At 58.2% G+C, this 26,780-nt stretch overlaps 1 protein-coding gene across 1 annotated transcript in view; it reads right to left on the bottom strand.

Annotated features, from left to right (window-relative positions):
* Positions 1-26,780, bottom strand: part of Mlph (melanophilin) — a 41,307-nt gene that overhangs the window by 9,941 nt on the left and 4,586 nt on the right. The window contains exons 3-7 of the mRNA XM_076866308.2: positions 14,418-14,636; positions 14,165-14,277; positions 10,425-10,528; positions 8,091-8,295; positions 6,101-6,240 (exon numbers count right to left, since the gene is read on the bottom strand). Coding sequence (XP_076722423.2) covers positions 6,101-6,240; positions 8,091-8,295; positions 10,425-10,528; positions 14,165-14,277; positions 14,418-14,636 — 781 coding nt within the window. The remainder of the gene's footprint in view (positions 1-6,100; positions 6,241-8,090; positions 8,296-10,424; positions 10,529-14,164; positions 14,278-14,417; positions 14,637-26,780) is intronic.

Consider the following 26,780-nt stretch of genomic DNA (forward strand, 5'->3'; position numbering starts at 1 on the left):
TCCTGTTGGCTCTGCCTGCCCGAGGCATCCGCTGCCCTGCACGAGGGATCTGCTGCCCTGCACGAGGGATCCGCTGCCCTGCTGGGTTCCGCTGCACCTTCTCTTGCCTGTTAATCCCAGCCTCCTACCTGGCCTCCCTGTTTCCACCTGGCACCCCAGTCTGTTCACAGACCCGGCGAGATCCCTCAGCTGGCTCTCCTGCGCCCAAACCTCCCCTCTCTCCAGAGTCACAGGCAGAGCTGGAAGATGGCCTTGGAGTCCAAACCGTCCTTTACCTCAGCTCTCGTGGTCTGCTCTGCGATGGCTTCAGTGGGTCCCCAAAGCTTACATCCTAGGAATTCGGTCCCAGGTGGTGTTGGAGGTGGCGCCTCTGGGAGGGAGTTAGGATCAGAAGAGGTCATGGGGGCTCCCAAGATGGCTCTGGTGGCTTTGTAAGAAGAGAGCTTGGGCTAGCATGTTTCTCTGCCCAGCTGTGTGAGCCACCTGCCATGATAGGAGGTGGTGAGGAGGCCGTCCCCGGGTGCCAGCGCCTTGCTCTGGGGTGCTCCAGCCCAGGACCTCGGGGAACACATCTCTTTATATCACCAGTTTTGAGTATGTTGTGAGAGCAACAGAAAATGGACCCAGAGGCCTCTCTGCCCAGCCTCACCCCATCCCAGTCCCCTTGCCTCGGGCTGCTCTCTGGCCAGAGCACTCTGTGCCGATGGCCGCCCAGCGGCCTCGAGCCTCCTCTGACGGGGGGCAGCCCCACCTCTTGGCGGGGTGCCCCCACACTCCACTCGGGATGGCACCCTGCTCCAGTCCCTCTGGCCCTCGGCTCCCGTTGGGTTGCTTATTTCTCCCTGACGGGAGCCTCACTCCAGAAGGGTGCACACTGGCAGGAGCCAGGGCCCGGCCTGCAGCGGCTCCCCAGTCGCGGCTCTCTCTAGGTCTCAGGTTCAGTAGCAGGGCCGCCCGGACAGAGTGCCTTCCTCCCCTCGCTCACTCCCCACCCACCCGCCCACCCACACTTCCACCGCTTTTCACTGGTCCCACAAAGCCGACTTTCAGGGACTGCCCCCAGGAGAACCTCAGCACTTCCTCCTCGCTGCCTCCCTCCTTCAGGAGTGAGTCACTGAGCGCCCCAAGGAGGGACAGGCCTCTCCACCAGGAAGCCGTCAGGTGCCCGTGCCCCAGGCAGCATCCATCCCTCCTGGCCCACTCTCCTGGGCAGCGGAGGATGTTGCTCACGACCATTTGATTTTCTGTTTGAACGAAGCCTATTAAGACAGATGGAGAAGCCTCACTGCCCGGGCCTCACAGAGACACCAGGAGCTGATTAGATTGCACCGTGGCCCGTCTTGTCTGGGTCTCTTCCATGATTCTATGTTCTGAGGAGGCTCAGGAGCCCAGTCTCCTGAGAGAACATGTAGGAGAGGACCTGGGTGACAGGTGGCCTGCAAGCTCTGCTCTCAGAACAAGACTTTTTTCAGGCTACAGGGAATGAGCAGCTTCAGGCCCACGAGCAAGGGCAGGCCGCTGGTGTGGGGGGGGCATCCATGGATACCTGAGAGAGGCAGGTGTCGCCTCCACCTTGTCTCCCCAGATGCAGAGGTACACATGGGCCTCCGACCTCCGCACACACCCATGTGCACAGTGTACTGCCTAACGCACCTGACAGGATATGGTCAGGGTGACCGTCACACCCTCGTCAGCTAGGGATTTCCAGGTGTGAGCACCAGAAGTCCCTTGTCCCCCTTAGGTCCCCTGCAAACCAGGACGTCAGTCACCTGCATCCAGCACCCTCATGATGCTCAGGGGCCTGCTCCCCAGTGTCAGAAACCTCACTGTCAGGGATCCTGGGCCCAAAGGGCCCAGCAGGGAGGTCCTGTGAGCCCTGGGGAGCAGGCCCCTCTGCAGCCCTGGGCTCATCCATGACATCAGGTTCACTTGACCCTGCCCAGGGATCTGTGTGAGGAGGAGGACAAACTGAGGAGGCACCTACCAGAGTGGAGCAAGAGAGGCCTCCTGCAGGCCACGGGAATGGGTGGGCCGAGGGACCGTAGTCCTGGGTCAGCAGGAGGAGGAAGGAGTTGAGCAGGAAGAGGGCAGAGGAGGTGAGGGACAGATGGACAGTGTCCACCCAGGAGGCAGAGCTGGAGCCTGAGGGTACCTGGCCAGCATCCAACAGGAGCCCGTGGGCAGGTGGGGGCTGGGGTGCGGGTGGGCCCTGTGGCTCTATGGGGCCATGGAGTCTTCGTGGAAGCTTCCTGAGGGAGGAACAGCTCTGCCCCAACCCCGTGTTGTCCCTGGGCTCCCTGGCAAGTGGTGGGCCAGTCCTTCCTGAGAGCTCCGCTTGGCTCCTCATCTCTAAGCTCGGGAGGGAAACGTCTACCTGACGGGAAGCCTCGAGAGCCCAGCCCATGACAGGTGTGCAGCTGCAACTTGGGGTGCTGCAGGGAGGGCACCGAGGCCCTAGGCGGGCGAGTGGCTGCGGCTTGGCTGAAGGGCGGCCTGAGCCCACCTGCTCTGCACCTGCGCCGCCGCCTCAGACGCGGGATCCCAGGCACTCCTGCACGCCTGCGTTGGGCGAGGCTGCGCTTGGTTACTGCTGTGCCGTTGCCCAGGGGCCAAAGGTGTCCCCGAAAGCCCGTGTGCACTGCAGGGTACACAGAGAGGTGGGTGGGTCCTCAGAGGTGCCCCTGTCAGACTTCCCAGTCCCAGAACCGTGAGCTGACAAGTGTCTGCCCAGTTCACATCACAGTCTGCTGTGTTCTGTTAGAGGGGCACAGACAGGCTGCGCCGCGTGCTGAGACGTGCCCCTGCTTGTGGCCTGGCCGCAGGGGCTGCGGGAACGAGTGAGTGCCAGGCAGTTCTCCCCTGGCTCTGCCTCCCAGCCGCCCTCTGAGAAGGCTGTGGGTCTTCTGAGCTCTCTCACAGCTGAGTGCAGGGCACGGGAGTGGGCCTGGACGGGGCGGGTGACCTCTGTGCACACGTGGGTTCAAGGCTATGAGTTGTAGACCTCAGGCAGAGCCAGTGTGGACAGCTTGGGCTCCCTCAACCTGGGGGCTGCGGGCTGTCCTGCTGGCCCAGCCCCACACTGTGACCTGGGCTGGGGGAGGCACAACCGTGTTCTCCAGGTGCCCAGCAGGTGCTCCATGGCCAACACTCACTCAGCTGGAGGATCGGGGCTGGCCAGCCCACTCCCAGCAGCAGGACCCTGTGCCCACCACCTCTGAGCCCTGAACTCCCAGGAGATGGAGGGAAAGCCGAGGCTGCCCACCCCAAGGCCTGGGAAGGTCACCAGAGACGCAGGGAAGTGACCAAGCCCAGCAAACGAGGAAGTCACACCGAGGGCTCTGACATGTCATTACTGCCCACAGCTATCGTCACCACTTACACCGATCGGCACAGGAAGGTGTGAATCAAGCAGGACACAGTGACCAAACCGAAGCCATTAGCTAGCAAGAGCCCTGGGTCACTCGCTGGCCAGCAGTGACTCCAGGTGACATGGCAAAATGACCAAAAGCCCCACTTCCTCATCCTTGAGTCACCAGACCCTGAGTCACCCGAAGTCTATTAGCTCCCAGATGGAGAAGGGAAAATCAATTTTCTTTGGCTGCCGCAGGCAGAGGCGGCGCCCCTGCATTATCTCACTCGCGCCCCAGCTTTCAAAGGAAGTGGCACAGGACACGCGCATTGCTGGGAGGTGATTAGTCTCATCTCCACGGCACCGAGGGCTTTGAGTGGGAGAGGCGCAGACGCTGGAAACGTCCAGGCCGGGGTGTGCGCTGGCTGTGGCCCTCGCCTGCCTGAGTGCCGCTGCACGCAGAGACCAGCGCGGCCGCTGTCAGCGTCTGCAGGGCGGCGATCAATACCCGCAGGAGCTGCTGGGTAGATGGCCTTGTCTCCACACAGGGCACATGTAGGAGAGGAAGCAGCCCCACCCAGAGCACGCCTGCTGAGCACCCCTGGAGGGGGGCGGGTGGCTGGACTGGGGAGGTGGCTAGCTGGGGGAGGCCAGTGCTGGAAGGTCAGCGGGGGTGAGGGGCTTGGTGCTGCCTTCCGACAGGACCCTGGCTGTGTCCAGACTCTCCCAGCTAGGAGAGGGCTTCCCTCTGGTATCCAAAGCCTCTGGCTGCCTTCTAGATAATCCCAGGGCACAGTGGCTTCTTGGGCTCTCACAAGGAACTTCAACACATCTCCTTTTGCCTTTTGCCAAAATGGCAGAAGGAAGAATAAGCAGCTTAATTCTCCATGTTGAAAATAAGGGAAGAGTTGGGGGTGGTGGGCACACTCGTAATCCTAGGGACTTAGGAGGCCGAGGCAGGAGGATCTCAAGTTGGAGGCTAGCCTCGGCAACTTAGTGAGGCCCAGTCTCAAAATGAAATAGAATGGACTGCGGGTGTAGAGCACCCTGTGGTAAGGGAAATCTGTCCCCTTCCTTCCTCTGCATGTTCTTTCAGGATTTCTTTCTCTTTCCTTTTCAAGTGTTTGTAAGTCTTCATCAAGGGCTAAGAGCTCAGGACCCAGGAGCCGCCTTTTTGAAATGCAAACAACAGGACAGTCTCCGGGTTCCTTTGTGTGGGAAAGAGGCCAATGGCAGAGGGGCCCTGGGTCAGTTTGCAGAAGTACCTCCTGCCTGAAGACAGACTTGGGTTTCTTTTCCAGGTAAAACCAGCACAGGTGGTCTTCTCCTTCACTCTATGACAAAGTTAGGGCAGCCTGTGTGACAAGAGGCTCTGTCAGGTCCTGTCGCTGAGGACTGCTGACTGCTTATCCTGAGGGCATGGAGGACAGGGGAGGTTGGGTTGGGTCTGGGCGGGACCCCTCCCAGCCTCCCTCCCAGCCTCTCCCATTGCCTGGATGTGCATTGGATTCTGGTTTTATATTTATTTGATAAAAAAACTTTTCTTTTTCTTGTGGAGCAGTTCTCTGGGAAAATATTTTGGGGATTTAAAAAAATTGTGCGGTGACAGCATCCCACGGGGTGGGGCTCCAGACCCTGCCTGGGCTCCGGGTGTGGGTCCTCCTGGTGCCTAGATGTGTATGCACGGGAGTCCTGGCAGGAACCCCTGGGGCTTCAACTTGCATGTGACAAACCAACAGATGCAGTTTAGACATGCACCACAGACAGACCTGGGGTTAAGGGGAGCCCTGGTGGCCCCGCTGATGCTTTCATGGAGAAACTGAGTCAGTGTCTGCAACAGGGCGGGAGGGCATGGACGGCGCTCCATGTCCTCTCCCCTCCCCATGCAGCCCTCTGGGGGCTCCTCCACGGGGCCTCTTGTGCTTTCCTGATTGTGTCCCCCAGAAAGTGGCAACCATGAATGCAGAAGCACAGGCAGCCGCGGCCAAGTGGACCACTTAAACACCCTTGGTGGCTCTGGGCCAGTGCATGTCTGTGAGTCCTGGTTCAGGAACCCTGGTCTGAGGGTGGGTGGGCTCAGAGGGCTTTCTCTGGGGTCCTGCAGAGACCTCCCCAAGACAGGCTGGGGGCTCCTCACTGAAGGGCACGCTGCTGGCCAGCAGGGGTTTAGGCCAACTGCCTTCATGCGCAGACTGACGGACATAGGGAGGGCAAGTGCTGTAGCAACAGTAAGTACGAGGAATAGATACGGAGAAGGGGTTCCAGAGATACTGCCGCAAACAAGGAGCAGCGGAGCACTTGGATCCTTCGACCGCAGAGCTGCCAGACCCCCTTCCTCACAGGCTGAATGGCATGCCACCCTGTGGACCGGCTTGTGCATCCAGCTGAGGGTGGACACGTGGGCTGCTCCCCAGTTCAGCCACGCATCATGGTCCACACTCGGGGGTACAAATGCCTCTGAGTCCCTGTTTTCCATTCTTTTGGGGGCAAAGCCAGAACTGGAGTGCTGGACCTCAGGACGGCTATCTTTTTATTTACTTTATTGATTTATTTTAGGAACTGCCATAATAACACGGTTAGCTTTATCTTATGTGAATTCACTTCAATAAAAAAGGCATTTGATGCTGTATCTGCACGGAACAGGTGATTTCACTTTGCAAGTAAGTACCGAAGGGTTAGTTCCTCTAAAATGGCGCGTGTGAAGCGCACGCCTCTACACTCGAAAGCCTGGGTTCTGTCAAGCCCCGGTACCTGGCTCTGAGCTGCCGTCTGCCCGCTCCGTCTGCTGTGCTGGGCGGCCGCCGCGGTGGCCCAGATGCTGTTTTCGTCAGAACTGTCCACGCTGGCCAGGTATAGCGAGGGCAGCTGCTCGTTCCGGCTGGGCTTCATCCCTTGGAGAGAGAGAGGGTTTGGACTACTTGGAGGGAAAGCTCGGAGTCGACACACGTGCTCTGTCCAGATGAAGAACCAGAGACCAAAGTGAAGCCATGACTAGGTTCCTCTGCTGCTCTGGGTGGGGACTCTGAAGTCACAGGGAGAAGGGGCGGAATCCGTAGCACCCCCCCCCCACCCCGCCAGGTCCTCAGGGAACAAAAGCCCCTGCCCAGAGCTTGGGGGGCAGAGCTTTCAGGTTTGAAAGCAAATTTAACATGATCCCCAATCCTAAACCACACCTAATCCCACATGTGTGGAGGGCAGCGGGCTGGGAGGTGTCCACAGTGGGGGTGACTTTAGGACGTCTGCCCAGCAACATGGCCTCTGCGGCTGTTTTCCGTCAGACCCAGGATTCGCAGGCCTTCCTGGTCCTGCCCCACAGTGTGGCTGGAGATGCTTATTTCTGGGCTCCAGGGAGAGGTAATGTTGCTATCACCATGTCCCGACCAGAATGTGCCCTCCACGCCCCCAGCTGGCACCACACACAGCAACACGGGCAAGTCACACGGAGGGTACTGTGCACCCGCTCACTCCCCAGAGCCCAGGGCACCTGCCCAACTCTGCCCCTGACGTGCAGGGACCATGCTGCACTGTGGGTTCTGCCCACCCCCGAGCAGGCATGGAGACCCTGTGCAGAGGCACACAGCCAACCCGGCCGGCCCGCCTGGCCCTGGGGTTGAGATCACCGAGTGTTGTTCAAGCTGCTACATTTGTGGCAACCTGTTATGCAGCAGGGGTCGACAGAGACGGCCATCTCATTCGCTCTGTGGGGCTAGACTCAACCAGTGTCTTTTCTCTAATGAGGATGCCGAGGCCGGAGGGTGGACGTTCATGGCCGAGCACACCAGGCCCATCTCTCCACAGCCCTCCAGCCTGCGCGGCTCCATTAAGAGACAGCAGGCCGAGCTCGGGGGCGCCCCCTCTGCCAGCTCCCTGGAAGACACCCCTCCTCATCTGAGAGACGCTGGAAAGCACAAAGCACGGGCGCCTGCTGAAGGGCTGGGGTGGGCCCCTCGCCTGCCTGCCTCCTCCATGTGCCAGGTGACCTGAGGGGGTCACAGGAGGGAATGAAAAGCCACCAGGGCTCGATCCCTGGGCTGCCTGTGGGGTTCATTTGTTCATTGTTTGGGGACAGGGAGTGCAGCCCCACCTTCCAAAGCCCCCGAGGCTAGTCCGTGTGAGGACCGAGAGGCTGTGGTCTCAGAACAATGAGATGGAACTGGACAGGCTCCCCGCTCCCAGCTGCTCGCAGTCCGTGCGCTGCCTCTGATCTCATTTATATCTCATTTGCTCTGACTCACGGGGTGTCTGAACTCCTGAACCCTGCATGCTCCCTGGGGCCCAGGAAGGCAGAGATTTCATTTAGAAGCAACACTGTCTTGACAAAATTAAATGGAACAAATTCAGGTTGTCTTATTCCAGGGTCCCTGATTGTAACCAGGGGCGCCCAGACAGGACCCATTCCATCCATAGCCAAGTGCAGCCTCAGGCCTGGGGGGGCTGGCCTGGCAACCGGGTGACCGTGGCCACTCTGTGAAACCTGCATGTCCCTACCCCAGCCAGCAGTGTGAGTCGGGCATGGTCAGCCCCTCTGCCGGTGTTTTAGGTGCCGCAGGGAAGCACCCAGCCCAGGGAGAGCCGGGGTCCTCGGTGCTTGCCAGGCAGCATACGCGGGTCAATCGCGTGGGAGAAGGGGCTCTTTTGACTCACCCAGTGTGTGTGCACTAATCCAGTGGACAGGGGAGGGGCTCAGCCACCCCTGGCCCACCCAGAGCCCATCTGGAAGACCCTGGACCACAGCACCCACCGGGCACAGCAGCAGGCCCCAGGGCCATCTTGCAGGAGTCCCCAGGCAGGCACGGTTCAGCAAGGGCATCCTGTCCAGTAGGTGGGGGGCTGTCTGGATGCTCTTCTGGATGGGGGTGGCATCTGGAGGTCCTAGCATGAGCCTCTTCCAGGATGGCATCCTCCTGGGAAGTGGCACCCTCGGAGCAGGGCTCTCCTGAGAGGAACTGAGGACAGGGGCTGTCAGCCTCCGCAGTCCTAGGAACTGGGTCCTTCCAGCCCAAGTCCTGAGGGGCCAGGCCTCACGTGACTGACGGACCCTAGACATCCACCTGCTCTGCTGACTGTCAAGGACCCTGGGCCACCCTGGCCATTTGCTGCTGTTCTGGACTGTGTGCCTGCAGAACTTGGCTTCCTGGGACAGTGCCCATACAGAGCCCCTCTGTTGGAAGCTCAGGTCTGTGCTCCCAGGGATACGAGGCTCACCCCGAGGCCACATTCGGGAATCTCCGCTTATTTCGGGTGTGTGTGTGTTGCTACTGCCTCTACTTGTGGGGACAGAACTTCCTGAGCTTTCCAACAGAGGGGTCTCTGTACTGGGCCACTGTCCCCAGGAAGACAAGGTGTTGAGGGCCTCTGGAAGCAACATACCACAGCTCCTTTGTGGCCTGAGTGTTGGTGGGTGGGCAGGAAGGAAGCAGTGGCCAGGCCCTGGAGACCCCTGGAGTACTGACACCAGGCCCAACCTGCAGCAGGAGCAGGACCCTGGGCCCAAAGTCCAAATGGGCGCTCGCACCTGGGGCCCTGCCCTGGTGTCCCCTCCTCCCAACAGTGGGCAGACGGTCCTGCCCAGCCCTGGCTGGCACTGCTGAGTCTGGAGGACACTGGAAGCTGGAGTTTGGGCCTCTGGGAAGCTGGACTTGTCTCTGGGCCTTGTCCTGGCTCTTGTGCCCACAGATACCCTCACTGCTAATGGGGCATCCCACGAGTGCCATCCACAGTGTCCAGCCCTGGAAATGCCCTGTAAGGCAGAAATGGTCACCCCTCTTCCTGAGGAGGGGACAAGGCCTCAGAGTGCTGTCCAGGGTCAAGGCCTCACAGCTGATGAGCAGAGTGACCCCAAATCCTGGTTCACCTGGTGGCCCCTGTGTGCGCTGGGTGTCCAGGGGTCATTTAACAGCACCCTTTTCATTCCCAAGATTGGCCCTCCTTGGGCAATGAAGCATATGGTCCCCTACTGTGCGATGGAGACTCCGGCACAGTGTCAGGCCCTGTCTGGCCCCAGGCAGATGCCACTTTGTCCTGCCCTCCTGAGATCCTGGGCACTGACCCCCATGACCTGACCTGCTTGCTCAGCCTCACGCCCCTGCCTGGCCCACCTCTCCAGGCTCTCCAGAAAGCCCAGTCCCGGGAGGGCCTGAAGTATCTTTATTTCCTGTCCCAACTGTTCCCTGGATCGAGAACCTGGTATGACCCATGGCTATTCAACACTTCCCAGAGCACCACTCCACCTGGAGCCCAAGCCAATGCTGCCCCAGTTCCCGGGAGGGGCAGAGCCTGCTGACCTGCAGAGTTGCTGTGGCCACAGGGACCGAGGGCGGGCTCGGGGGCTGATAGCAGGCCTGGGAGGCAGGGTCCAAGTCCAAGTCCTGGGAGGCAGGGTCCAAGTCTTCCTCAAAGTCCACATCACGGAAGGAGAGGAGGCGCTTTTTCTTTGCGGGTGTGAAATGAACAAGACTCAACTGCGGTCAGCTTGACAGACAGGTCCAGACCCAGCCCTCTCTGCCTTAGGGCAGTGGAGCTCCTCAGTGGGCACATCTATCTCTTGTGCTAGGAACAAACCTGCAGAGCCCCATGTGGCTGGGGGCCCATACTGAGCCCCGCAGCACCACCCTTAGACACCTTGGGCTGTAAGTCCAAACCCCAGCCTGCCTGCCCAGCCCCCTCCTCCAACCCGAGCCCAGGACCTAATTGCTGTGTCTACCACCAAAAATAAGTTAAGAAATAAGTAAAATCAGAAGCAAACACCAACAAAGACAAGGCTCAGGTTGGTGATAAAAACCAAAATGTCCCGGAGGAGAACCTGCCCGGTCTTCTCTGAGACAGGAAGGCAGCCTGCTCGAAAGCCCACTGTGCCCACCACTGTCCCCGCTCTGGCCCCACTCTGGGCCTGCCCTCAGGCTCCCCCAGCCCACAGCTATCTGGGTCTTGGATGCCCTTGGCAGGAATGGGATTCTTCATGCTCAGCTGTAGGAGCTGGGGAACCAGAAGGTACCAGACTTTCAGGAATCGCAGCCTGGGGTCAGAGAGGGGGGAGGCAGGGTGCCTGGGGAGGGCGGGTGCTGGGAGGACTCACTCTGTTGCCAAGGGGCTGGGCCTGGGCCTCTGGGCCCGGTTCTCCCTCCTCCTCTGTCTGCTCGCTGTCTCCACTCCTCTCTCCCACGCTGGACTCAGGCCCACCTGCCACAGAGCCCTGCGTGACTCCACTGGAGGGGCCGGCTAGAGGGGCACACACGGTCCAGCCACCACCCACCTACCACCCCATCCCCTCCCCTCCCTCCCTCCTTCCCTCCCCCTCCCCTTCTCCTCCCCCACCAATCCATTCATTCACTGGGAAATGCCCAGGCAGGGCCTTCTGCTTCCTTCCAAGACCCATTCAGACCTCAGCTAGGAGCTGGCCTGCCTCACAGCAGACGACCCCCACTCTGCACCAGCTTCACCAGTGGCTTCTGGCCACATCTTCAGGTGTTCACCCTTCACTACTGACCCCTTCTTGGTCAGTCTGAAGTCCCTGGGGTTGTGATGGGTGAACAAGGCTGATGACACCTCTTCATCTAGTCTCATCATTGCATATCAGCGCAGCTGGGGGAGGTAAGGCTCCGCCTCAGCATGCCCCTCTTCATCCTGAGCACCCAGGCCTGGCCTCCCCGGCTCAGCCTCCCTGGCTCAGCCTCCATCTTCTCCTGTTTTCAGTTCACACCAGCCTGGTCGATGCTCCATTGTCTTAGACCACACAGAGAGCTATGCAGTGAGTGAATCCCAGGGCACTGGAGCTGGAAAGCCTGGTGGGTCACCACCTTCCAATTTCTGGGGCCACAGAGGGCACAGCTGGCCTCCTGTAGCTTGTGGCCTCTGGGCCCAGGCCAGGTCTTGCTGTCCCTGGACACCCTACCCGATTACCTCCCCTTGGTCTCTGTGTCTGAGGGGTCTCAGGTGTGAGAAAGCAGGGGTCTCAGGTTTGTGTAAGCAGGAAATTCTGGTGCACTGGAGGGTCCCTGTCAGTTGAAAAGGGGAGGGACCCCTCCGTTCTGCTCTGCGACGCAGGACTGGCACCCGCGAACCTCAGAGGTCTCTGGGGCAGATGAAGAGGGAGCAGGCACGTGCCGCTTCCTGTGGCTTCCCGCCCCAGGGCCCTTCACCGTGACGGCGGGTTCAGCTTCATGGCCCCTGAGACAGGAGCACTAGCCTGCAGTGTCCCCTCCTCAGGGGACTGGCTGCCACCTCTGTGGCCTCCTCTGAGCCCTCGTTTCTATTAATCAGTGTCTGCCCTCTGCTCCCCAGCCTAGGGAGGGCTGATGGTGTTCCCCATGGGCGCCTCATCGTGCATCCACCTGTCCACCCGGCTACAAGTGCTGCTCATGCTCCTTGATAAGGGACACAGCAGTTGAAAGCTCTGACCTGATCCTTGGCCTGCTCTGGCTTCTCAGCTGTGTCCCGACTCAACAGTGACCCTGTCTATGGGTGTGTGAAGTTGGTCCAGGTGCCTGGTCCTGTCGAGGCCAGTGGTGCCCTGCTGCCTATGGAGGGACAACAGGGAAGATACTAGCAGGGGACAGGGAACCCCCCACCTGTCTGCCTCAGTGGACCGTGTGAGGCACAGGCCTAGTGGGAGGAGGGGTGGGGCGGCAGCCTGGCTCACTCTTAAGTCTTTTCATCTACAGATTAAAACTGCCGAGTTTCAAAGGGGCCTGCTGCCCGTGCCTGGGCTCTGACAGCCTGCGCCCACGAATGCCGCGGAGGCCCCAAGAGCAAAGGCAGAAGGCAGGCCCGGTCATTGTTTCTGTTCTAGGTCACTGATTAGACAGAGACTCACCCAAGCCTCCAGCAGCAGATACAGAGGCAGGGGGTCCCTGCAGTGGGGGGGGGGGGGAGGCGTGGGCAAGGCCCACACGGGCTTGGAGGGGGAGCCGGCTGCTGCCCACCTTGAGTGACGCACCGGGGCTTCAGGACCTGTTTAGTTATGGCTCCGATGTCTCTGCACTAGGGGCGAGGGTTTGAGCCACGTTAAGGATCTGAGCACCACGCTAAAGCAACCCGAGCGTTTCCCCGTTCCCGACAGAGCAGGCAGCTGAGGTCCTTTTCTTTCCCACATTCAGACTTTTCCCACGCAGAGCCCACCGCTCCCGTGTGGAAGACCAGGAAACAGGCCTTACCCTGAAGGTGGACAAGACACCACAGCCCATCCACCTGCTGGACAAGGTCTGAGCCATGCTCTGTGGGGTCAGACTCCAAAATTCTAACTTTTTTTTTAAGTTGAATACTTTTTTTTTTTTAAAGGCACAACTCCTCCATCCACCCCTCTTCCTTGTGTGGTCTTAATATGACGCATTTACAGGGGCCCAGCAGGTAAACGCAGCCCAGGTGGGCACCACTCTGGGAGGAGTGTGAGGAGGGCTGAGACCTGCCCTGCAGGGCAGAGGGCAACCCCGGGAATCCCGCTGCAGGGGCCAGCTGTTTCTTCCTGCACCACAGCGCCACCTCCTGGCCCTCAGAAATCAGCATTCCAGGTCTCCAGGGGTTCTCTGGTGGCTGTGGGCCTTTTGGCACAGAGACTCCCCGGGGGCTTTGTAGCAAGGTTTCTCTGCTGCTAGGTGCGTCATCTTTGTCCTCGAGCCTGTGCAGGGGCTGCCCTGCTGGAGAGAACACCTCACTGGGCACAGGATGTGGGATTTGCTGTGTGCTAGCCGGAGACTGAGATGGCAGCAGCCACACAAGGACAGGTGACAGCCTCTCCCTGTGGCATGGGAGCTGTCCTGGCCCCAACTGTTGTTTCAGCATGGTTATCCACAGGGCTGGGTGACTCACCACACCCCTGTGTCCCCACCATCACCCCGCCTGCACTCCAGGGCTGACCACTCCCACAGGTGGGCTTTCCCCGGGTGGCCTCTGTGTCCCAGATGAAGGACAGGCTGAGATGCCTCAGAGGTACTCGTGCCAGGCCCAGCCTGAGCTCAGATCCTCCGAGGGCTGGATGTCTGCTTCTGTTTCTCCCTGTCAATGGGGGCTTTAGGGGACAGGCGCAGACAAGGCACCTCTACAGAGGGTGGCCTACAGGAGATGCCTGGGCGGGGGCCAAGTAAGGACACCCCAACCGAGAAGCCCAGCATCTACTCTGGATGTGCAGAGCTGCTGGAACCCTCACCTGCCGCATGCCCCAGGGGTCTCCCCTTGGTCCTGCAGGGTGCTGAGAGCCCACACCAGGCTTAATGATATACCTAGGACTCAGGTGACAGGGACAAAGCAAGATCCTCCCTCAAACCCTGCTCAATTTCCGCCTTCAGTTCAAACTCAGGCAACCTTCCCTCCTGCCCCTGTTCTGTTCTCTTTCCAATTGCCTCGCGGGGCATGACGGAGTCATCACGTTCTTAGCTCAAGTTCATCATGGAATAAACACTTGTATTCAAAACACCAAAATCAATGATGAATTACAATAAATTTCTCTGTCTTGGTTTGCATCAGAAGCGTTGGGATGCCCAGGTCTCCAAAACCAGATGTCCAAGGTGGCCAGGCCTGGAAGAGGTGTCACGTTGACACGTTCCTAGACCAGGATGGAGACCTGACCGTGTGTTCTCAGTGTGGTGTGAAGCTCTGGAAAGAAACACCATTTCAAATGGTGGGGATGTCGACAGCATGTGGGCTTCCCGTGACCAGGGAGGCAGAGGGCTGCAGCTCTGGCTGAAAGCAGCCAGGGTCACCCAGGCCGCCAGAGGCAGGAGTCAACGGAAAGGTCAGTGCACACACACTCTCTCTCCCTCTGTCTAAAGGCCCTAAAACATGAAATCACTCCCGGCAATGGAAAGAGCGCCCTCTCCTTACCTCCTCCTTGCAGCCGCCCGTAGAGGGACCGGATCACTTTGGCACTCCCGAACCGCTTGAAGCGGGCTCTCACATGTGCGTGGTACCACTCCAGCGAGCCCATCTTCAGGACTCTGCAGGGAGAGGAGCACAGGCCCGTGTTACACAGGTACATGCAATTGCCACTCGCCAGTGGGGCCACCCCTCTTCAGCCCACCCAGGGAAAACCCCGCCCAGAAACCATCAGGCCGCTTGGGCGGAGGCCCCAGCTCACCTGGACAGGTGGCAAGGGTCACAGAGCCAGCCCCGCTCCTCCGGGTGGCTGTGGCTGCAGCTTTTGCAGGTGAAAAGGCCACAGTCCAGGCACTGCCTTCTGCTGGCCAGGAGCCGGTAGGGCTGCAGGCAGCGGGCGCAGTGGGTGTCCTTCAGATGGGCCGTGTCCGCCAGCAGCTCCCTCTTGGAGCTTTCCTTCTTGATCCTGCCCTTCAACTCCCTTGAGAAAAGACGGAGACAAAAAGACATCAGGTGTCTTCTTTTTACAATAGGCTTAAAGGCGTGCGCAGGTGTGTGCGCACACAAACTATCCCATGTGCAGGAGAAGGAGACCCAAAGTCAGGCAACAGTGGCCTCAGGTATCCTTAGCTGCCACAGTGCCAGCCCTGTCCTTACCCCGTCCCTGGGGAGAAGACATATGATCTTCAGAGAAATGACACTGCATTTAAGCATTTCTGTGGCTTTTACAATTGCACCAGTGCTCAGATGGCAGGGCCACAGAGTCCTGAGGGCAAAGCTAGGTGACATTATCTCAGCGAGAAGTTTTGGGGCTCCTCCGGCAGGGGAGCAGGAATTGAGCCACAGGCATGTTCCTGTGAGCAAAGCTGAAATGGCTTGGCTTGGCGGGTTTCCAGGTGGGACCATCCAGCACCTGGAAGTCCCAGGAAAACTGTGTCTTCTAGCCCACCTTCTTGGCTGACTGAGTTTAGATGATTAGCTTCCTGGTGAACCTGCCAGATTGCACTCGCTGGAAAACACACTCCCCGTCATGATGAATGCATTCTCTTTGTTCTGGGTTTCAGAGAATGTCTGCCAAACATAATATTTTCAGTTTTAGATGAGGTAAAATGAATGAGTTCTGAGTGGCAATAATTAGTGAGAGACTGGGTGCTATTGTCCCCTGAGGACTCTGAAGTTCTCAGAATTTTGATGGGGACAGCCCAGCATGTGGCAAAGGTGAAGAGGAGTTCAGAGGCTACTTCTGGTCTGAAGTGGCTTTGGCTGAGGTTCGCAGTAGTCCCCCTCATCCCCAGCTTCAGCTACCCATGGTCCACGAAGAAGAGGGGTGAGTATGGTGTCATAAGAGAGCGGTGACACACGTTCCCATGACTTTGATTTCAGTGGGTTGTTATAATTATTCCATTTTATTCTAGTCATTACTGTTGATCTCTTACTGTGCTGGCCTGCAGATCAAGTTTCCCCAAAGGTAATGTATGCACACAAGTAGACAGAGTGTGTACAGGCTCAGCAGTACCCGTGGTTTCAGGCATGCACTGTGTGACCTGGAAATTGTCCTCTGAGAGTAAGAAGGGACACTGTGCTGCTCATGGGGATGAAAATGAGACTCTTCTCCTGGTTTTGTAAACAAGGGGGAAAATGTACCAGTAGTTGCAAGACTCTGGGGGGATACCGTCACCTACTGACTGCAGTGCAGATGGAGTTGGGTCGACAGCACAGTCTTCACCTGTGTCTGGAGCCAGTGGGAAGGCCCAGTCTCCTGCAATTCCAGTCCTGCCAAATCCCCACGAAGCGCCCCCTCCCCAGGCAGGGCTTGCCCAGGCTCCCTCTCAGGGAGTGCTCCCTGCTCCCCATCCCAGCAGAACCAGACCCGGGCTCCGCACAGCGGGGACAAGGACAAGGATCTGCAGGAGGTGAAGTCCTTTTAAATATCACCCAGGCTCCTGGGGTGTAGCTGGGGACTGATGTAGTTCAGGTGCTGGGTTTGGGGGAAGCTTAATTCTACTCTGCTTCAGGTTCTTTAAAACATAACTTCCTTCCCAGCAGAGCAGAAAGGGAGGGTGGAGGGGTCCCGTGTGGGGACACCAGGAGACAGCCGTCAACCTTGGGGCATGACTCCCAAGCTGGAGCTTCAGGTGGGGACAGGCTTGTGGGGCCAGAGCAACCTGCAGCTGTGCTTACTGCAGTCACCAGGCGGGCCAGGTGTCACCCCGCCACAGAGACACCAGCAGGCAGAAGCCCAGCACGCAGCCACAAGTTAAGGTCACCTTTGGGGGTAAAGAACTCCCCAGCACGTGACTTACATCAGGAACAGAAGACCTGAAGCCCTTCTGCTTGCTGAGCTAAAGAGGGTGAGAGAGGGCAGAGCAGGGAGGACGCAGACTGGGAAGAGGACCACAGGCCGTGCAGGCCGACGAGGGCGGGGAGCCAGCCATAGTAGATGGCAAGGGGTCCCGGGACTCTCTCCTGCAGAAATGAAATCCAGAGATTCAGAGGAGTGGTCCTCAAAGTGTGGCGCAGGGACCCCAGGAGGTCCTAAGGTCCTGCAGGAGAGTTCACGCGGTCAGAGCAGTTTTCATGACAGCACTAGGACGCATTTGCTCTTTCCCCCTCTGTTGCTGGGCGGGACCAGGTGCCAAAGCAGCAGGGACAGAGCCGCCAGGGCTTCAGCCCTGAGAGAGGCTCGGCGCCCAGGTGGCCGAGCAGAGGCTAACACACAATACAGGAGAAATGAGGTTTCCCCAGTTAGTTAGGAAGCCCTCTGAACGCTGACCCTGACACCCGTTTTGGTTCTGTGGGGACAGCGGGCGGCACACTTCCTGACAGGGATGCTCGCACAGTGGTGCTCAGAGGTGAGAACAGGGTGACTGAATCGTGAGCCCACCTGAAAACTCTCACCACAGAACACCATTCTCACCCGAATGAACCACTGAGATGAGCTGCCCTGAAGAGGGTGTCCGACAGGTACCTCCTCCCAAGGGCACAGTGAGCCTGCCTCTTCAAGGAGGAGGTCCGCAGCAATAGTTGCAGGGACAGAACCGAAAGTTTCAAATGACAAAGCAGGATCTGGGGAAATTCCATCATGAACTTGACAGCCTCCCACACCCAGAGGTTTCCGACGAGATCAGTGGCCACGTGACACACATGGTCTCCTCTGGGCAGCAGGAAGGGCACCTGCAAGACACCGGGACTGGCATTTTCTGATGACAGGTCACAACATATGGGTGGAAGACTCTTTTGTGCAGGTGGACCCACGGGTTAATGTAACAGGAAAGGAAAGGGCCGCAGGTCTTTTTTAGACTCCACATGGAAGCCAAACTATGACTCTACTAAGCACCGGCTTCTCAGTAGGTAACGCAACCCACAGTCGCAACCCTGTGATGAGGCCCGTGAATTTCTCTGTCCAGCCTCGGATGTGAGGCTAGACTCCAAGGCTGCTGCTCAGAGGACACGTCACAGCACACTGAACCCGAGGCCATAGGCCAGGCTTTGAAGGGATTTTGGAAAACAGATCAATGCTGCTCTTCTTACTCATCATGCTTTTGCTTTGGAAAAAGAGTTAGTTTTCATAGAAATGCTATTTACGTTAGCATGTAAGTGCTGCTATTTTTAAATGAATGGATGCCTTTAAACTGCCCAGCTTTAGGTTCTAATATGGTCAGTACTGGTATACATGACCTTCGGAAACAACATGTTTTCGCATTCTGGATAGTGACTATGAAGGGATCCTGAGGTCAATAAGTTTGGGACCCACTGATTTTGCAGTCAAGTTAGCTCTGGCCAGAGAAAATGATGGGGACAGGAGCAGGAGAGAGGAGACGGTGGGGCAGGAGAGAGCGACGCCCCAGGGCAGCAGAGCCTGGGCAGCAGGGCCCAGGGAGCAGGAGAGGAGCGTGTGGGCCTCAGTCACCCTGGGACACCCAGGTCGAGAGCTGTGGGTGGTGGTCACAGGAGAGCTGTGGGTGAAGTCCAGGGAGATCTCTGCACTCGGGGACATGTGAAGTCCCTAGGAAATTCAGACAGAAATGATGGGAGGAGACTTTCCTAAGACAGGCCAGAGCCCCTTCAGCCAGGAGGGGAGGAGGGAAGGAGGGCCGACCTCAGGAGGATGAAGCAATCAGACCTGTGTGTCCTGCTCTGCGGCTCTTGGGATGCAGTCCAGGTGACAGCCAGGTGGCAATGTGCAAGAGTAAGGGGGAGAGGAGCGGGGGTGGGGATCCCCCTCCAGGCACAGCCTGGGATGTGCCCTGCTGTGACCACAGCTACCAGGGCCCTACCGTGGAGGTGAGGGAGGAAGTAGGGTATTGGATTAGGGTCTCTCGGTCCTTAGATGGAGCTAGCAGGATGGGAGAGGTGCTCAGCACCCAGGGGACTGGCAGAGGTGTTGGGATGGTCTCAAGAGGCCACAGCATGTGGGTGCCTGGCTGGAGTCAGGGTCTCAGTGGTGGGTGTCATCTACTGAGACCCCATGCCCATCCAGGACCATCAGCACAAGAGCCAGCAGTCAGCTCGTGGTGTTAGGACCCCATCAACTGTGTCATCCTGAGGGCCACAAGACCCTCCCCCGAGTCTAACAGGTGGTCTAGCCAAGCCAAAGGAGGGGGACTGGGTGCAGACAGAAGCAGAGGCCAGGTAAGTGCTGGAGTCTGGGGATCAGAAGCCATGAGTCTCTGCTTCCTTCCCTAAGGGGGAGACTCACGAGTAAGTAAGGAAATGGAAGAACTGCGTCTCCTCTGCACTCGGTGGAGCGTGATTGAGTTCCCGGCCAAGCTGCAGCAGCAGCGACCACCCGAAGGACACCTGAACATGCTCCTGACCAGAAAAGGAGCAGGGCGTTCACACAGGAGGACAGCTACATGGACCTGACGACACTCACACAGGAGGACAGCTAGATGCACCTGACGACACTCACACAGGAGGACAGCTACATGGACCTGACGACACTCACACAGGAGGACAGCTAGATGGACCTGGACCGACACACAGGAGGACAGCTAGATGGACCTGGACCGACACACAGGAGGACAGCTAGATGCACCTGGACCGACACTCACACAGGAGGACAGCTAGATGCACCTGACGACACTCACACAGGAGGACAGCTAGATGGACCTGGACCGACACTCACACAGGAGGACAGCCAGATGGACCTGGACCGACACACAGGAGGACAGCTAGATGCACCTGACGACACTCACACAGGAGGACAGCTAGATGGACCTGGACCGACACACAGGAGGACAGCTAGATGCACCTGGACCGACACTCACACAGGAGGACAGCTAGATGCACCTGACGACACTCACACAGGAGGGCAGCTAGATGGACCTGGACCGACACTCACACAGGAGGGCAGCTAGATGGACCTGGACCGACACTCACACAGGAGGACAGCTAGATGCACCTGGACCGACACTCACACAGGAGGACAGCTAGATGGACCTGACGACACAGCCCCTCTGTGCGAGGGCAGAGACCTTCTGCTGGCAGGAGCAGGCGGGGCAGCCCACCTCCCAGGGCAAAGGGCAGGAGGTGGCTGCTTCTCTGCAGGCTGGGAGCCAGCAGCCTTGGTGGGGGCTTCATTTCCCGCTGCTGTTGCATAAAATTTATACAAATGTCCTGTCTTGAAACAACACACATTTATTCTTGTAGTTCTGGAGGGCCTAAGCCCCACACGGAGACTTCTCTGAGCTGAAAGGAAGGTATCCTGGGGACCCAAGGTGAGAATCAGACCCTGGCCTGCCAGCTTCCACAGGGCACTCCCTGGCTCACAGCCCTTCCTCTGTCCCCAAAGCCAGAGGTGGGCTGAGTCTTCACACAGCAAATCTCTCTGATCCTCCTCTCCGCTCCCTTTCACTTTGATGACACTGGGCCCACCCAGGAAATCCAGGACAGTCTCCACGTCCCGCTCAGCTGATCAGCGTCCTTAACTGCACCTGTGAGCTCCGTTCCCTCTGCAGAGAGCCCGACACCTCCCAGGTTCCAGGCATTAGGACATGGGCATCCTCTGGAGGTGGTGGTTGCCAGCCCCGGGAGCACCCCGGAGCCCTGGGAGGAGTGTGGAGCTGAGGTCTCCCCCCTAGGCGAGCAGAGCAGGGTCTCACACATAGGCACACTCCATGCCACTCCTGAGGAAATGACTGGAGAGTGAGTCCCGAGGAGGCCCTTCGTTGCTGACCGCAGCACCACGGAGGAGGGCTGACCAGGCCAGAGGGAGCACCCACGGAAGAGCGAGTGCATGGACAAGCGTCAGAGCTGACAGGAGCCAGCCCTGGAGGCCCTGCAGACGGGAGGTCGAGATGGCGATAAGGACACACAAAGGAAGTCGCGGTGGCCTGTGAGCGGTGGGCTGCAGAGCCCCCCCAGCTCTTGTCCCTGATCTCAGAGGAGAGCTGCCATCCCCGCCCGTGCTGGCAGCTGATTTCCTGTCTGGCCCTGTGCTATGCAGCCCTGGGAGTGGCCTGTCTGCGGTGACAAGTGGCCCAGCTGAGGGCGACTTCAAATTTCTTCTGCTTCTTCTTCTTTTTAAATGAGCCACAGTGTGCCCCACGTCTCACACTGTGAGGGCTTTCACAGATTATCTTCAGAATTTCCATCTGTTTGTGGAGATTGAAAATCCATGTCGCCACCTGTTTGTCTTTCTGGGATGGTGAGCAGGCCTGATGTTTGATTTGCGGGCTGTGCCCTGTCAAACAGGGTGTTCCGTTTAGGTACAGTCCTACCCCAGGGCATGAGTCACCTCCTCACTCTGCCTGGTTTTAGGAACATCCAGTAATTTCTACCAAAACTACAGCTGGGTGGCCACCCCAACAACGAGGAGGCAGCAAGAGAGGGGACTTTAAATTGGCACCACGTGGGCAGGCCTGACCCAGTGTGGGACTCTCCAGCAGAGTCCAGGCTGGGCTTCCTTGCCTCCTGCCCAGTGCCGGCTCCTTTGGGTCCAGGACAGGGGATCGAGGCATCCTGGGCACTCCCCCAGAGCCGTGGATCAGCAAGCTGGGTGCTCCCTCCCAGAAGTTTACTCTGGCGCACTTTGTGACAATATTCTGAAGTCATAACACATGATGATGACCTCTGCTGCACTGAGAACCTCTGCAACACCCAAGCCACAGGAACGGACACAGCCCGCCAGGAAGATGGGAGGTTCCCAAAGCCATCCTGTGCAACTCCCTCTGAACCCAGAGGGAGAGGGGGACCGAGGAACCTCAATACCACGCCACGGACAAGCAGCAAGCTCCAGACTGCAGAGTTTGACAACCGCTTCCTCCACAGCGGGAAGATTTATAGACGGAAAGAGGCTTGAAAGATTCTGCGGTGGACAGGAGCCTGGCGAGGGGAGGAGTTCCAAGACAGAGTGGGCATTCTGCACAGAGGAGCCACTAGATTAGGTGTAATAAAATTTTTGTAGGAAAAAAAGATGAGAATAAGAATACAAAACAGCACACAGCCAGACGTGCCCGCCCCGAGGTCCCCACCCCTGGGCATCTTCACAGCCGGGAGCCTGCCTCCTCTGCTCCCTCGTCTGTCGCTGGGGAGGACGGCAGTAGCCATGTTAGGGGCTATTTGGGAATTAAATGAGATAGCACAGGTGAATCCCAAAGTGGTCATTGTTGTGTGGATTCAAAGGCAGCCTCTGAGCCTGTCTGTGGCCAGGAACTGTGGCAGGTGCTGGTGACAAAGCAGCAAGCGAGAGAAACCCCGGGTGCAGACACCTGTGGGAGACACGCAAAGTGAGCAGCTCCCCTGTGCCAGGTGAGTGCTGAGGGGGGTCAGTGGGACAGGAGGTCTCAGGCAGCAGGGCAAGGTCTCAGGAGCCGCAGTGAGGAGGCCAGCTCCATCATCAATGCGGGGCCTTCTCCAGGGATCATGAGCTGGGAGCAAGGACAAGAGGGCAGTGAGGGGGAAGAGGGACGAGTGGACGGGCTCCTTTGGTGTCCACGAGGGACAGGGTGTGACAGGACCGGGGCTGGCCTTGAGGGTGATGAGCAGGGGGTGGGGTGGGGACAGTTTGCTGGGCCTGCTGACCTGTGAACGTGGAGCAGGAGAAGAGGGGGAGGAACTGCAGTCCTGGGAGCTTGACCACAGCCACCAGGCAGAGCTAGAGAAGGAGGGCCTTGGTGGAGAAGGGGGAGCCCGAGACGCGGGTCAGATGCACTGGCCCAGGGCTGAGCAGGCATCTGTCTGCTGAGTCTGTTCAGAGGCGAGGTCTCAGCTGGTGGGATTAGGGGGGCCACTGGCCATACCGCACAGTCTGGCCACCATGGTAGGCACACATGGCTACTTAAGTTTAAGTTACAAGAAAATTAAAACTTTGGCTGCTCAGTTGCCTTAGCCACAGTTAAGGTGCTCTGTCACCCTGGGTGTTGCCCGGCTGCCTCACCAGGAAGGGCGGACACAGCACAGGAGCATGCCTGAGGCCCTGGGTGCCACCCCAGCACTGCTAACGACAGACAAAAACAGAAACCGAAAACCGACCCAGGGCTGGAAGAGGTGACTGGTGGGGGTTGGTGCACCCAGAGCAGAGAAGGGGGTGAGGCCAGGGCCTGGACCCTTGGAGAGAGAATATCTAAGGAGCTGAGGACCCACAAGGGAGACACTGGGGGGCTGGAATCCAACACGCAGCTGTGGAGACTCGCCGCAGAGAGGGCTCGGGAGGCTGAGCCTGATATCTCAAGATTTAAAAATGTGGCTTTTAAAAATACAATGAGAGGAAGCCCCATTGTCATGACCCCCTTCCTCCTCACACGCCTGGGAACTGTCCGTGCCACTGTCTTCTACAACACCAGCATTTCCAAGGCTGCCCCGAGATCCACTCTTGCTCCCCTCGTTGAGCATGGTACTCATTGGGGCCACAGGTCTCCCTCCACCTGCCTGAGTCTCTCCTGGGGGACTCTCCGCGGAGGACTTGCAGCACACTTTTGAGGAGCTGAATTCTTACTTTACTTTCAATTAGTTCAAATAGCCACGGGGCTAATGGTTCTTATCACGGAAGGTGCGGCCTTCGGGATATTAATATGGTGGCTTAACTGGGCTGTTTCTGTTTCTATCTTTACTAAGAGGAGGTGTCAGGGCAAGGCTAGGGGACACTCTGGGAGGAGAGTGAAGAGGAGGAAGAGCCACTGTGGTGAGCAGGACTGGGGCTGGCCAGGGCACAGATCAGGAGGCCGTGCAGCACGGGGGGCAGGTGAGACCGGAGACCTGCAGGCTGCAAGGCTGGGATGCGCCCCTCCAACTGAGGGCCTTGTGCAGGGCAGTGGTCAGTCAGAGAAGTCCTGGCTGGAAGGGCGACTGCCTGAGCAACAGCCAGAGCATCTGCAGTGGCCACGAACCCAGGGAGAGAGCCCCAAGGACCAGGGGCCATGGGAAGGCTGCCAATGGACTGGGGCATAGTGCAGTCATGGGGTCTGCAAGTCGTGGTGAGGTCAGAGTTGACTAAGCAGGTGTGTGGAGGGGGAGGAGGGCAGTCAGGAGACCCCCCGGGATGCGGTGGGTCGATATGAATCAGCAGAGGGGCAGATCTGAGGAGTCTGGGAATGGGTGACCTCAATGAGCAGGGTCAGGATGAAGGTCTCGGAGAGTGCCATGCATGTGCTCTCCCAGGGTACCCCGGGGTGGCTGGCCCTTGACCCACCGCTCTCTGTACTGGCCCCAGGGTGGGCTGGGCAGCTAGGAGGCAATGTGGGAAGAGACCAGGGTCTCTTCCCACATTGCAGCTTTTGGGGAGGGACTGGGATGGTGGGGACAAAGGGTGTGGGTGCAATCTCCCTTCTCAGGGGAGCCCTGCTTCTTGGGGAATCTGTGATGAGTCCGATGACACTAGGATATAAGTACCTGTGTGGTTCAGCACGGTCCCTTCATCCTGAAAGAGGACCTGTTACACCAAAGCTCTGCCCAGAGGCAAGGGCCGCGTGGCACTGTGGCAACCAGTGTAGGCAGGAATGGGGCTTTTCTGACTCCACTGGGAAGTCCCTGACAGCACTGTTATAACAAAGGGTCCCCTCTGCAGAGCTGGCTGGACTCTTAGGGGACACAGTCCTGCAGAGGGCAGGCCCCGTCCTTGGCCCTGTGCTCTGGTCCTCCATGGGGAGGCTGCACCTAAAACCCTCTCACCTTCATGCTGTCCCCAGGGGATGCCTGTGACATGAGACCTGAACTAAATGCAAAAAAGGAGAAAGACTAAAGCGTCGTTTTCCAACAGAGCAGAGTCCCCTTTCCAAGGAGCCTTTCTGGCGCCTGCTCCAGAAGTGGGTGTGGCCTGCTCCAGAAGTGGGTGTGGCCTGCCACCAGCCTTCCTGGTGTCCTCCACCTGGCTCTCCTCCCTGCCATTGTCGTCACCATGGTCAAGCCCACTCCCCAGGGCTGGGTCTTTGGATCCAGCTGGTCCCTCCCCTGGGTGAACCGGGGACATTTCCTGGTTTGCAGGAGAGCACAGGCTGAGACTGTCAGAGAGAGGAGCTGCCCCTTTGAACTCGGTCTCTTCCCCCCACCCCACTGGAGCCTTCTCCCCACGCGAGCCACAGGTGCCAGTCAGCACATTCGGCAGGGAGGCCCTTGCATGTCTTCTCAAAGTTCCCCCAAGGAAGACATGTTTTCATCACGGCGCCTGCCCGGCACTGGGGGGCCAGGAGAGGGGACAAAGTTGATTCTGCCCTAAATCATTCTCCTGATGCCAGTGGCCTTAACATCCCAGCTTTGTACCTCTGAGATCATTCTGAGTCTTTGGCCCACAGTCCCGTGTGCTGGAGGGGAGCAGGGGTACTGGGGCACCCAGTGCAGCAAGCAGGGCTCCCTGGTCCCCAGTCGCTTAGGACGGCGACTGCCTGGGTCTGCTCTGAAGCAAGACGGCCGCCCTGCCGGTTGCAAGCAGAGCTCTTCCGAGGGTTCAGCGGCAGCACCCACCACCCAGGAGCTGAAGCCCAGAGAATCCCTGCTGGCCCTTCAGAAGAAGGCTGCCCCGGTTGCCCTGTAGCCGCAAGACTGGCTGTGCATGGGTTACCAGGAGAGCACAGCTAGACTGGCCTCCACTACTGGACGTGACCTCTGCCTTCTGGTGGCCACAGGTCCTCCCTGAGGGCTTTACTGGGGAGTGGTTCAGAACAGTCTGCAGAGAGCACAGGCCTCACCAAGGGGATAGGATGCTGGGTACCAGGTCTCACAGCCACAGGGCCTTTGCTCTCTGGCACATTAGGGATCTGGACCAGCTCATTTGCCACTGGCTTTGACAGAGGAGACGATCAAAGATGCGCTGCCCTGACACCAAGGGGACAGGTGTGGGCATCACTGCCAGAGCCCACCCGAAACCCATCCCTGCAGCTGGACACTCACATGAAGGGGAGGGAGGGACACTGAGCAGCCACCTGACTAACTCATCTCTGCTAACTTTGTAAATATGAAAATTAACATTTTTTTCCTGGTTGATTGCTTTTGAATTGGTCTATCTGGCAAAGGGACTTCTTGGCACACTGACTCCCTGGCGACTGTCCCTGGGCCCTCACAGGGAGTGCCTGTGCATCTCACAGCCCTTAGGCTCTTTCCCAGAGGCAGATGGTTTGTTGTGCGACCAAATCGACGTCACAACTTTCCCACCATCTTTGTTCTGCCAACAGCCATGGCAGGTTCTTTGGGCAGGTCCAGGAGTTCATTGTCCCTTCTAGAGAAGGTCAAATACATCAAAAGCTCAGCTGGACGTTTCCTGAGTCGCTAAGTTCCTTCCTGCCACTTACTCTGGGTCCTCACTCAGTCCACTGTGATTCAGAGATTAAGGAATCAGGAACCGGGGAGCACGGTAGTGGCCCCAGGGGAACCCAGGGAAGAGAGACAGGATGACAGCGTTGACCCCGGTGAGGTGGCAGGTTAACACTGGTGACAGACTGCGGGGAGGGGCTTGTTATTTTAAAATGATCTTCAGGGCTGGGGATGTGGCTCAAGCGGTAGCATGCTCGCCTGGCATGCGTGCGGCCCGGGTTCGATCCTCAGCACCACATACAAAAAAAACCAAAGATGTTGTGTCCGCCGAAAACTAAAAAATAAATATTAAAAATTCTTAAAAATTCTCTCTCTCTCTCTCTCTAAAAAAATGAAATAAAAAAATAAAATGATCTTCAGTGTCATTAGAGACTTGTGCAGCTCTAGCCAGGTCTGCAAACTGCAGACCCAGTCTGGGTGGTGAGAAGCCAGTCTTGCTCCTGCCTGTTTCAAAGGTCATGCTGTCCGAGTGTCAGCATGACCCAGACTGTGCAGAACTGAAGCCACATGGTCTGACTCGGTGGTGCCCATCTACCCACCTTGTGAACATGGTTCCGGGCCTGCCACTCCTGGGGTCAGCTGGAAAGTGTAAGGGGGCTTCTTAGGGGCAGAGGCTGCTCTACTTTTGTGGCATATTTAAGACAAAACCAAGAGGAAGAAACTTGGGCGGTCCGGCACCACACCCTCCACTGCTGGTGTGATTCTCACCCACCAAGGGTATCACCCGCTGGGTCTGGATCTGAATGGTAAGGGCCACAGGGGCTTCAGTGTTCTTGACCTTGAGGCTGACCTTCCCTATGTGGCCTCCCTGCACACTTACACTCTAACACGATGCTCTGTGGTGTGACAGCATTTGGGGTGGCTAACAAGCCCATTCCCT

This window comes from Callospermophilus lateralis, chromosome 9, assembly GCF_048772815.1.
Source record: "Callospermophilus lateralis isolate mCalLat2 chromosome 9, mCalLat2.hap1, whole genome shotgun sequence".
NCBI classification, from domain to species: domain Eukaryota; kingdom Metazoa; phylum Chordata; class Mammalia; order Rodentia; family Sciuridae; genus Callospermophilus; species Callospermophilus lateralis.